The sequence below is a fragment of the Acartia tonsa genome, chromosome 4 (genome assembly GCF_053477335.1).
Source record: "Acartia tonsa isolate MP-2025a chromosome 4, ASM5347733v1, whole genome shotgun sequence".
Classification (NCBI taxonomy): Eukaryota; Metazoa; Arthropoda; class Copepoda; order Calanoida; family Acartiidae; genus Acartia; species Acartia tonsa.
The window spans coordinates 49212774-49224945 of NC_137263.1; the positions used below are offsets into that span (position 1 = coordinate 49212774).

General features: G+C 30.6%; 2 protein-coding genes across 2 annotated transcripts in view; both read left to right on the top strand.

The window, feature by feature from the left end:
- LOC145317581 (uncharacterized) overlaps positions 1-7399 on the top strand; it is a 51794-nt gene extending 44395 nt beyond the window's left edge. The window contains exons 10-13 of the mRNA XM_080158724.1: positions 2358-2464; positions 3813-3853; positions 6557-6611; positions 7227-7399. Of these exons, the coding sequence (XP_080014850.1) occupies positions 2358-2464; positions 3813-3853; positions 6557-6611; positions 7227-7262 (239 nt within the window). The 3' untranslated portion in view covers positions 7263-7399. The remainder of the gene's footprint in view (positions 1-2357; positions 2465-3812; positions 3854-6556; positions 6612-7226) is intronic.
- LOC145315517 (protein C-mannosyl-transferase DPY19L3-like) overlaps positions 1-12172 on the top strand; it is a 145631-nt gene that overhangs the window by 25231 nt on the left and 108228 nt on the right. The gene's annotated exons all lie outside the window — the stretch shown is intronic.

Below are 12172 nucleotides of genomic sequence, written 5' to 3' on the forward strand. Positions count from 1 at the left end.
TAGTTACTTCTGTTGACCCATTTGCACAACTAGAACAACCGAATTTTTTGAAGAGTACCATCACTTAATTTTATAGTTGTTATATATATTGTGTAATTAATATTGTATTTTGTAAAATTTATTGCTATCATTTTTTTTATAAAGAGTATGACTATTTATCATTATGAGTCAGATTAGAGTATGAATTTTAATGACAAAGTGTCATATTTTAACCTGTCTTTTGATAATCTGAAATTTAGTAACAAACAGTCATATTCTAACCTGACTGTTTGTCACTCAAAGTCAGTTTAGAGTATGAATGTTTGTCACTAAAAGTCAGTTTAGAGTATGACTGTTTGTCACTAAAAGTCAGTATAGAGTATGACTGTTTGTCATCAAATGTCAGATTAGAGTATGAATGTTTGTCACTAAAAGTCAGTATAGAGTATGACTGTTTGTCATCAAATGTCAGATTAGAGTATGACTGTTTGTCATCAAATGTCAGATTAGAGTATGACTGTTTGTCTTCAAATGTCAGTTTAGAGTATGACTGTTTGTCTTCAAATGTCAGATTAGAGTATGACTGTTTGTCATCATATGTCAGATTAGAGTATAACTGTTTGTCACTAAAAGTCAGACTTGAGTATGACTGTTTCCCATCAAATGTCAGATTAGAGTATGACTGTTTCTCATCAAATGTCAGATTAGAGTATGACTGTTTGTCACTAAAAGTCAGATAGGAGTATGACAACTTGTCATCAAATGTCAGATTAGAGTGTGACTTTTTGTCATCAAATGTCAGATTACAGTATGACTGTTTGTCATCAAATATCAGATTAGAGTATGACTGTTTGTCATCATATGTCAGATTACAGTATGACTGTTTGTCATCAAATGTCAGATAAGAGTATGACTGTTTGTCATCAAATGTCAGATTACAGTGTGACTGTTTGTCATCAAATGTCAGATAGGAGTATGACTTTTTGTCAATAAAAGTCAGATAAGAGTATGACTGTTTACCATCAAATGTCAGATTAGAGTATGACTGTTTGTCTGCAAATGTCAGATTAGAGTATGACTGTTTGTCATCAAATGTCAGATTACAGTATGACTGTTTGTCATCAAATGTCAGATTACAGTATGACTGTTTGTCATCAAATGTCAGATTACAGTATGACTGTTTGTCATCAAATGTCAGATTACAGTATGACTGTTTGTCATCAAATGTCAGATTACAGTATGACTGTTTGTCATCAAATGTCAGATTACAGTATGACTGTTTGTCATCAATTGTCAGATTAGAGTATGACTTTTTGTCATCAAATGTCAGGTTAGAGTATGACTGTTTGTCATCAAATGTCAGATAAGGGATTAACTGGGCAAATTTTGAGGGTCAATTTAATCACAGATTACGATCTTAATCACCTGAACTTTGCTCACATTGAGTCAGATTCGTCAGATTAAAATCTGAAATCCCCCCTGACAGATTAAAAATTTGGCGGCAAATCCTGGGTAATCTTAGTTTTAGTACCTTTTTGCGCAAAAACACAGGTTTTGTCAGATTACAATCTGACGAAATGTAATCAAATGTCAGAGTTGATTGATGAGGGGCGGGCAGATTAAAACCTGAGGAAAACCTGTCAAAACTCAGATTAGACAAGGTTTTGTCACTACTTGTCAGATTTAAAAACTACTAGGGAATACTATACTATAAAAATATATTAAAATATATGGTCAAATTACATGGAGTTTTGTTAATACTTATAATTTTTATTTAAATAATTTAGTTGCTATGCCTCTAGAATATAAGGATTCTGTATTCAATTGTAAAGATTATTGCAGAAAAAGATCCTAAAACCATCCCAAGGCCTAAATCTAAATTGATATACATCCCCAATTATGATGCACACAATTACCCCTTCTGTAGATTACAAGTAGTGGTTGAAACGTTTGGACAGTGAACTTAATGAACCAATTGATCAAAATTCAATAAAAGTTCCAAAAGTTGTTGAGCTAACGAATAAGAAAACGTTATTATAAAAAGTGTAATAAACTGCCCAATGTCCACTTCCTGCCTGCTTTTATGTTTTTATGCTTTTAGGTTTTGAAAATGATCTAATCTATTTTCTCGTATTCATTCGAATCCGGTGGATAGGAACCGGTTCACATCCATACGAAAAAACTATGTCTAGCATCGTATTATATCCAGCTTTCTACGAATATAAAAATGTACTATCAAAAGATTAAAACCAGTTTTTTTAGCCGGTGCCTTCGGCACCTCGGGGCTAAAATAACTAGTTTTAATCTTTTAATTGCACATTCTATATTGCGGAAAGCCGTTTATAATACGATGCGAGAAATAACTATTATCTATTTAGAAAAGACTTCGAAACAGTTGAGTGAGGAGAATGGTCAACTTGTGAATGATGTTTACAAATTGATTAAGAAATACCTGGCCTTGAGAAATATTGTCAGAAACCTCTTGGTAAGTTTGTTAACAGTTTTTTTTTGGTAGCGCAGCTGCTCTATAATTCACTTCGTTTGTTCGTTAGTCCGTTCGTAACGATATTGGGGAGAATGATATTATCTCTGCTACTATTTAAGATTGAGAACAAGTTTTTATTGGTACATTTTCCCTGTATCAATGTGAATTAGCAATGAGAAAAAAATTTCGTCAAAATGCATCAAAAGACATTAATACCCAATTTTTCATGTTTTATTTAATTCACTTTGAAATTTTACGGTTTTGCCATCCATAATTTTATGTGCTTTGCTACTTATAGGTAGCAAAGTTACTCCATATTTCTTGTGTGTTATTATGTCAGTTGATATGCACTACATGTTGCAGCATACAAACACCCGTTTAAGATTTTTTCGCTAAAATTGCCTATAGATATTGGAGATGAGGTGGATTCTTAAAAAAAATTGCCCCAACAAATGAAACATTAATATTTTAATTGTGTAGTTAGATTATTATGTTTCTTCGTATTTTACTTATTATGTCATGTATGATTTTTTTCTGTAAAACGAATAAATCATTTCAACAACAACAACTAATCGCTTAGCGGGGCAAAATTGTTTTCGTGAAAAATCCACTAAAATCACATTAAAAATCTACAAAAATTTAACAAAATCATAAAAGGGTTATTAACATTTTAAGATTTTATTTAATTTTTGTAGAGTTTTATGTGATTTTGGAGGATTTTTCACGAAAACAATTTTGCCCCACTAAGCGATTAGTGGGGCAAATTTTTTTAAGAATCCACCTCAGAACCCCGCCCAACCCCTTATTTTGAAAAATTGGAAATAAGGAGGAGGGAGTTCGTTTTAAGGGGGTATAGGAACAGCGGTGGTTAGAAACCTTTACAACGATTAGGCATAAAAATAAGAAACTAATATCCTTCTAAAAATATATATTCAAAAAGTTGGAGGGTTCTGAAAGCTCGCTAGATAAATTTAGGAAAATCATCCACATCTTCTAGGTTTCAAAAATTATTAGATTTGATCTTATACAGTTGGAGTTAAAGGTATAACTATAGAAAACAAAAAACTTTATGACATTAAAGTCAATTTTTTTCTCGTATTCATCCGAATCCGGTGGATAGGAACCGATTCTCATCAATGCGAAAAAACTATGTCTAGCATCGTATTATATCCAGCTTTCTACGAATATAAAATGTACAATCACAAGATTAAAACCAGTTTTTAACCCGTGCCTTCGGCACCTCGGGGCTAAAAAAACTGGTTTTAATCTTATAATTGTACATTCTATATCCGCGGAAAGCTGTTTATAATACTACTAATATGCGAGAAATAACTATTCTTGATTTCAGAAAGAGTACAAGGACAGTAAAATTTATCCTATTCTACCAAGGTTGGTCTAATTGATTTTTTAGTAGCGAAGAAGTTGCTCTATAACTTACTTCGTCCGTTTATCCGTCGGTCAATTCAGTTGTCTGTCTGTTTGTCAAAGCATAAACGTAATTTTCCAAGTTTAAGATAGAAACATGATTTCTTTGACCTATTTACATCCAGTCTATACATTGATTTGTCCGTCAGTCTGTCGGTGATGATTTAAAAGATATGTAATTTTTTCTAGGGAAACGTATATTTCTTGGCTTCTATTAAAGTTATAATGTGAATTTTTTGTAGAAGATTACCTAAGCCTTTGTGAATCTATATTAATCGTAATTTTAGACTCCTACAGATTTCACTTTTTTATAGAACATGAAAATCTGGTACTGTAAGATCCAAGTAATAATAAATCCATTCCCCCAAAATCAAAAGAAAATTACCTATTAAGCTATTTAAAAATTAATAATCATTCTTAAGAAAAAAAAGTATTTAGATTGGTATTTAGCAAATTATATTATACAACGAAATAAATATTATATATGTTTTATATTTAATCTACATTTTGAACATAATATTTGAAAATCCTCTTTATTAAAACCTCAAAATATTGTATTTTACTTCAACTTTATTTTAAAATATACATAACATATAAAAGATATTTTTTTAAAGCGTAGCTTTTCTATATTAAGAGTAGCTACTACTGTCCGTACGTCCCTCAGGATAGCTCCTATCGTTATTTTAGGCATGTTAGAATTGTCCATTTTATTTCAAACTTTGCGTGATGATTCCTGTCACAGTTAGGTACGATTTAGACTGCGTAGCAACTCTATAATCGTTACCGAAAGGTCTGTATGTACCTATAGAATTTGCTGTGTTTCCTATTTTATATGATATAATTATTCTATTCGTCTTATCTTTGGAATAATGATTCCTAGGACAAATAGGTACAATTTTATAACCGAAGGATCTCTATAATCAAGTCCTAAGTATGTAAACATATTTTTAAAAGCGAAGCTTTTCTATAATTAGGGTCGGTCCGTCCGTCCGTCTGTCCGTACGTCCGTCCGTCCGTCCGTCCGTACGTCCGTCCGAGATAGATAGCTTTTATTCGTTAATTTAGGCATGTTAGAATTGTCCTATCGATTTCAAACTTTGCATGATGATTCCTGTAGTAGTTAGGCCCGATTTAGAAAGCGTAGCAACTCTATAATCATTACCAGAATGTCCGTACGTCCATTTTAAAAATGTTGATTTTTCTACTTTTTTAACAACAAATTTTCAAGTGTTCTAATTATCCGTTTGATCTGATTTTTGGTATATTGATTCCTGGGACAACAACGAACAATATTATAAGCGAAGCAACTCTACAATCAAGTCCAAAAATATAAGTATGTCCATAAACATTATCTTGCTTCAAGCAGTTTTTTTCAACAAATTTACTTACAATTTTGCTTCGACTCTAATACTTTTAAATTCTGATTATTCAGTTCAGATACCATACAAGTGTTAATGTCCGTTTGTCCTACCGTTTCAGTGCTTCGCTTTTATGGATTTTGTCATCCTTGTCTAATAGCATCCCGTATTTAAGTAGTTTTGCAACAAATTTTTGTATAATTATGTTAAATAAAATTATATTATATATTTTGTTCAGTAAGTGTAATAAACATATTATAAATATAAATTTTCTTACTTTTTAACCTTGATTTTCTTGCTTTATCTGGACAATTGTATTAAGGAAAAAGATTATCAAAAAACATTTTTACTTGATTGAGAGTTTTATTTAACAAATTTGAAACTAAAGCCTCATTAGATTAATTTTTAATTTTCCGCCGTGTTTGGAAAATTCCTGATAATTCTTATAATTTATTTGATAATTATATTTTTTGTGATAATATTTATTTTAATTTAAAAATTTTCCTTATTTATCCTTTTTATGGTTAGGCTTTAAAAAGAAGAATATTTTTTTTCTGACAAGAAAAGCAAACTTGTAATATTTTCATTCACATTCTTTCAAAATTCTTTCCAGAAGATGACAAAATTGTTTTGATAAAAGAATTTACAATGTATGTTAATAATTTGCACAAATAAAAACCAGTATTAACTGTGACTAAGGGTAAATTTTTTTCATATATTTTCCGTAAAGCTGTACTTAAGTATGTACTGGTCATAATTAAGAACAGCTTGACTGAATAAGAGCATTTGACTATAAGGTTAAACCCAACTTTACGAAAAATACGCAAAAAAAATAACCCATTTGCGTTAAAAGTATTTCTGCAAAGGAGCCTTCCTACTCTATAATTCTAAAATAAGTAATGCCAATACTTCAGCTGCGACCACGCATCACTTCATAGTCTTGACGACCACAATCCAATGAAAACAGTAAAAGTGTCTGACTATGACGACAGAAAAAATTAACAATTAACCAATGAGAGGCCGCTATATATTTTACCATTGTGAATACTGGCTTCTCATTGGTTAGTTGTTAATTTTTTCTGACGTCATAGTCAGACACTTTTACTGTTTTCCAATCCAATTATTATTTTAGATCTTATTGCTGCCAATAAATAATTAACATGATTCAAAGTTGCCAAATTTGAAAAATATTTTTAAAAATCAATAAACACCCATACAACCCTGTTATTCTAAACTAAGTAAAACTAATGACTAATAAACAAGTTCAATTTTAAAATTTATAATGTTTAATCTAATATAAATTTTGTAGGTATTTTCTGTTGAAAGACATGGTAAAAGATGCCACTCACCATCCAGATTATAAGGTAATTACAAATTTAATTATGTAATAAAAGATAAAATGAATATATAAAAAGCAACTGCTGTATAAAGTCTAAAAGTCTATTTGAAAAAGAGCACACCTGGTTGCATTAGTTGTGTAATATAAATTTTTCATCAAATTATATTTTCTTAAAATTATTAAATACTGCAAGTTAACAAGGCAAATTTATTAAAAAAAAACTTAACATTGCAAAACCAGATACATTGAGTAAAAAAGTAGATTATTGCTTAGTGGTTAGAGGAATACTCAAAATCTTATTAAATTATTTTCTTTAAACAGTACTTTTCAGTTGTTTTATTGTTGAACATAATCGTACAGCATAAGTGAAATAGAAATGATTTGGTTTAAAATGTTATATAGCCTTTAATTGTAGAAAAATAAAAAAAATTTCAAAAAAATATATTTTCCTAAAGCACTAACAAGTAGGTTATAGAGTAAATGTTTATTGTTCAGTAGAATGTCCACAAGAAATTTCAGGGGCATATTTGTATTGTCTTTCCCATTTCTCCAAAGAGGTATGGACGGTTGAACGGACAAATTGTGTTATACAGAAGCTATGCTACTAATATAACATTTTGATTAAATAATGTACTTTCAGGAAGTTTATCACGAGTCAACTATAGTAAAAGAATAGAGAGAAAAATAGAAAAAGTTTTGAAAATTTTTCTAGAAAATAATCTGCCAATTCCTACCAAGAAAAGTGACAACTACAATATAAATTTATTGTTTTTTTAGTAAACGGATGTACTGTAAATAAGTGTAAATTTTAAAAAATAGGATATTGTACGTTTTTTTTTTTGTTTCAAAAGTTATTTGTAGTTTTTTAAAGTATAAAATATTTATTATATCTTAGTACACATAATTATCTATAAATTTAAATTTTTAAGGTTTATGGACTAAAATTAAGAATAAGAGTATATTTTTTGCTCACACAGCTTTATTTGAACTACAAGTGAAACCTCCCTGCAAGCTTAATTTTATCTTTTTTGGAAGAATCTGAGTTGGATTTAGATAGTCAATAAAAAGGAAATAATTTTCAAAAACCACGAAATGAAGAATTAATTTTTGTCAACAAAAGCTAAAGTTTTTTATGATAAGGGTGCTAGTATATGATAAGAAATGTTTCTTTTCTGGGGTTGGGTTTTACTTTATTTTTTTTACAAATTTCCAATAGAAAAGGGGCGAATCCCTGAAGGCTCTGGACGAAACCACTTGTTTCTTCTAACTACATTTTTTCCATCAAAGGTTCTTTCATAATGTTAAAATTTAGGTTACTAAGAGGTGTGACGTTTTTATTAAGCTATATAAGTTGGAAAGAATTTTAATATAAAGGGTGTTTAAAAAAAAACCAATCGCTTCACTCTTTTCAATATAAACCCTACAGTTTTAGTCAAAAACTAACAAAAAATGACACAAATCATGTCCAAGCAATGACAATGAGAAAGCACTATTGAATTTTGATTTCTACCCACCTCTCCTGAGCACTTGTGTAGATTTTTTCCTTACATGGAGATTAAAAATCAACAAATCGTCTTCAGTACTTAAAATATTGTAGATAGACCCAATAATGTTCAAAATTTTGATGGAGCATGTAAAGACCTTTCTATAGACATCTTAACCGGGTTTCTAACTCAATCCTAGTCAATTTGGCATTAAAAAGACAGACCCATCAAACATTTAGACATGACGGGTCTCTCCAGTTCTTAATGTGTGACAGATCTTTCTTTTTGATGTCAAAATGGCTAAGATTGTGTTAGAAACCTAAGTAAGGTGTCTATAGAAAGATATTGACATGCCCCATCAAAAATTCTAAACATTATGGGGTCTTTCTACAAGATTTTAAGTACTTAAGATGGTTTGTTCATTTTTTTAAAAAGACAGAGCAGTCATGTCTCAATTTTTGATGGGTCTGTCTTTTGGATGCCAAATTGGCTAGTATTGGGTCAGAAATCTGATTAAGGCGTCTATAGAAAGGTCTTAATAATCCCCATCAAAAACTATAAACATTATGGGGTCTATCTACAAGATTTCAAGTACTTTAGACAGTTTATTCTTTTTAAAAAAAGACAAAACTGTCTTAATTTGTAATGAAATATGCACTCTCCACGTAGAGAAAAATTTTCCACAAGGGCTAGGACTCGAGCTGTAGTGCTCAGGAAAGGTGAGAAGAAATCAAAATTCAATAGTGTTATCTCATTGTCATTGCTTGGGCATGATTTTTGTTATTTTTTGTTAGTTTTTGACCAAAACTGTAGGGTTTATACTGAAAAGAGTGAAGCGATTGGTTTTTTTTTAAACACCCTTTAGCTTAGTTTTTATTTATATTTTTTGAAAGGGCAGGAAGCGCTTTTATGTGTTTAAACGCAATGAACGTCAGAAACAACGACTGAGTATTTCAAATCAATGCAACACTTTTGATTAGGGCCAGGCATCCGCGCATCAGCCGCCTATAAGCCTCAGGAAAATCAACCTTTTACAATTTTTAAAATCAGCTGGAAGTCTAAAAATTGCAAATTTATGGCAAATCCTCTTTTAATTTTTTTTTTCAAAGCCTCCAAACAAGTTCAAATTTCAGGCTTAGTCGCGACTGACACGCGCTTGCCGAGCCCTGCTTTTGATCAGGATTATTTCAAATTTATGTACCAAACATTTTATTTTTGTATTATGAGTTTTTAATTATTATCATTTAAGCCTTGAGCAGTACGCTTTTATCAAGCATACTGATTTAAAGGATTTTACAGTTTTAACTTATTTTTAAAAAATCTAAAATAGTTTTTCGTTTTAGATATTCATTTGATGTAGACATAGACCAAATTATTGTTTTTTAGCAATTTATTTGTCTGTTAACATTGATAGGCAGCTAAAGCCAACAAGCTATCAATTTTTTTTTTAAAAATGAAAGACAGGCTCTAAATAAATCGTTCCCCAAAAAAAGAGATTTTTTTGTGGTTTCTTCATCCATTTCATTTTACCTACCCCACAAATTATTGCCCTATGCCTTATGAAGTCACCTGTTTCTTTTAAACTAAAAGTGTCAAAAGTATTTTTATTGGTAATTTTGTTACGGGAATTTCTTAAAATAAAACATAAATATTTTTCTTTACGGCCGACATCCAGGTCTTTGTTCCCTTTTTTCTTTATATTATATAGTTATTTATATTAACTATTATTTTTATATTTGTTTTCTAAAATTTTCCCTCCGTAATGTTGATAAAAATGTTTATATTTGTTGTTATTGTTTTAATCTGTAAAAAATAAAGGTAAATGTAAATTTTTGTCACTTTATTCATCACTAGCGGCTACGCCCCTAGAGGCCTCTAGTGGCACTTTAAATGTTTTTGTTTGTTAAAGTTAATTTTTTATGTACGATACCACCTTATTTGACGTTGAAGTCTCCCCTTAATTTTTTAAAATTTCGATTTTTTTGTCATTTCTCTTGGGAGGGTGGTGGTACCCTCCCCCAAAATAGTTATAAACCTTCCCGGGACTTATGAGAAGCTACCCTGTTAGGGAGAACCCGATCGGCTCAGCGGTTAGCGAGATCCTTTGGTACAGACACACACACAGATACACACACAGACAAACAAACATCCTGTTACTTTAGTATAAGGATAACGATATTTACCGGGGATCGGCAGCCGCGCCTCAGCCTCCCATATGCCTCAAAAATAAACCCGCATTTGTGCATAAATTTTGGATCTACTGCAGTTCACGGTAAAATATTGCTGGTAACGAATATTTCCAAAAATCTATGAATTTTAAAGGCTGTTAGCTGCCAAACAGCCGAACGTACAGATCATGCCCGCACAGTGTTTTAAGCGGCATAAAAAAGGCCTGCAAATAATCTGGAATAGCCATAAATCAGTAATGCATAATTATCTCGCAGTGCAGAGAAATGCGCGAAAAAGACCTTATTTTACGCGTTTTTCTTCAGTGAAGCTTTCCCTGTGCATCATTGGATCTTGGCTATTCCAGATTATTTGTAGTCCTTCTTATTCCGCTTAAAATGGTGTGCGGGTATGATCTGTACTTCAGGCTGAAAAATCCCAAATGACGTCATATTAGAATAATAGACTATTCTAATATGACGTCATCTGACATAACAGAATTAGTTAGTTACAACTTTTAACGTCTTTTGATTATGACGAGATTCGAACCAATCTCCTCCAAATCCACTTACCTATGTCGATCATAAGTTTTTTAACACTTTCTTTATCTTGTGGCTAGCTAAGCTACTCTATAATGACTTATTTATGTACATTTGTTTGTCCTATAAATAATTGAATGTACACATTATTTATAAAGATTATTTTTATAATTTATGTTGTCCATCTAAATTATACATTAAAAAATAAGATTTCTTTATGTGAATTTTGATTTTGGTAACCAATTTTCATTTAGATAATGACCGTAAGTTTAATCATCCTTTTTAAAAGCGAAGCCTTTCTATATTTACAGTCGGTCGGTCCGTCCGTATCGGTTAGGTCACGTTAATTTTGACATGTTAGGATTACTCTATATATTTCAAACTTTCAATTATGATTTCTATAAGAGTTAGGTATGATTTAGAAACCGTTAACTTTAAACAGTATCCTGTAATTAACAGTTTTGCATCAAATTTACGTGCAAAATTGTCAAAACTTATACATTTACAGTGTATTTTTTTTATGAGAACTTTTTTCAAAGCAATTTTACCCCACTTATAGTTATCAGAATTTAATGATTAATGGCTTATTTTCTTCGTTTTTTAAGGCAATTAATAGAACAACAAAAAAATATTTCAGTTTTTACTTTAAAAGTACAGTAAAATCTAAATTTCAAAACTTAGGTGTCAACATATAAAAATGGTTTTAGCGCATTTTTCTTAAAAAAATGGATTTTCTGTAGTCGACTTTGGGGGGCCAGTTCTCCCTCCCTGGTTGAGATATGACCTTCAAACTTTGATATGTTCTAGTACATGTCCCTAATAGTATCTGTATACATTTTTAGCTCTATATCTCAACTTTGAAGTGTTTAGCAGCCATTCTTGCAAAAGGTTGATTATTTGAGCATAAGAAAAATGCGCTAAAACCATTTTTAGATGTTGACACCTAAGTTTTGAATTTTAGATTTTACTGTACTTTTTAAATAAAAACTGAAATATTTTTTTGTTGTTTTATTAATTGCCTTAAAAAACGAAGAAAATAAGCCATTAATCATCAAATTCTGATAACTGTAAGTGGGGTAAAATTGCTTTCAAAAAAGTTCTCATAAAAAAAACACACTGTATATTATATTTATTCAGTTCTGACAATCTACAAAAGTTAATGTTTGTTTGTCCTACTGTTCCAGACCTTCGCCTATGTGGATGTTGTCATCCTTGTTTGTGGATACCTCGTTTTAAATTTCCCCGATGATTACAGAAAAATAATTATTATTTTTTGGGACACAGATGTTTTAAGCATCTTTTTTATTCTAAATTCTTCTGTGTATTGAGCATAATATATCCAAATCTACATTGAAAATGTAGAAATTGGAAAATTGTATGTATAATATATGCAATAT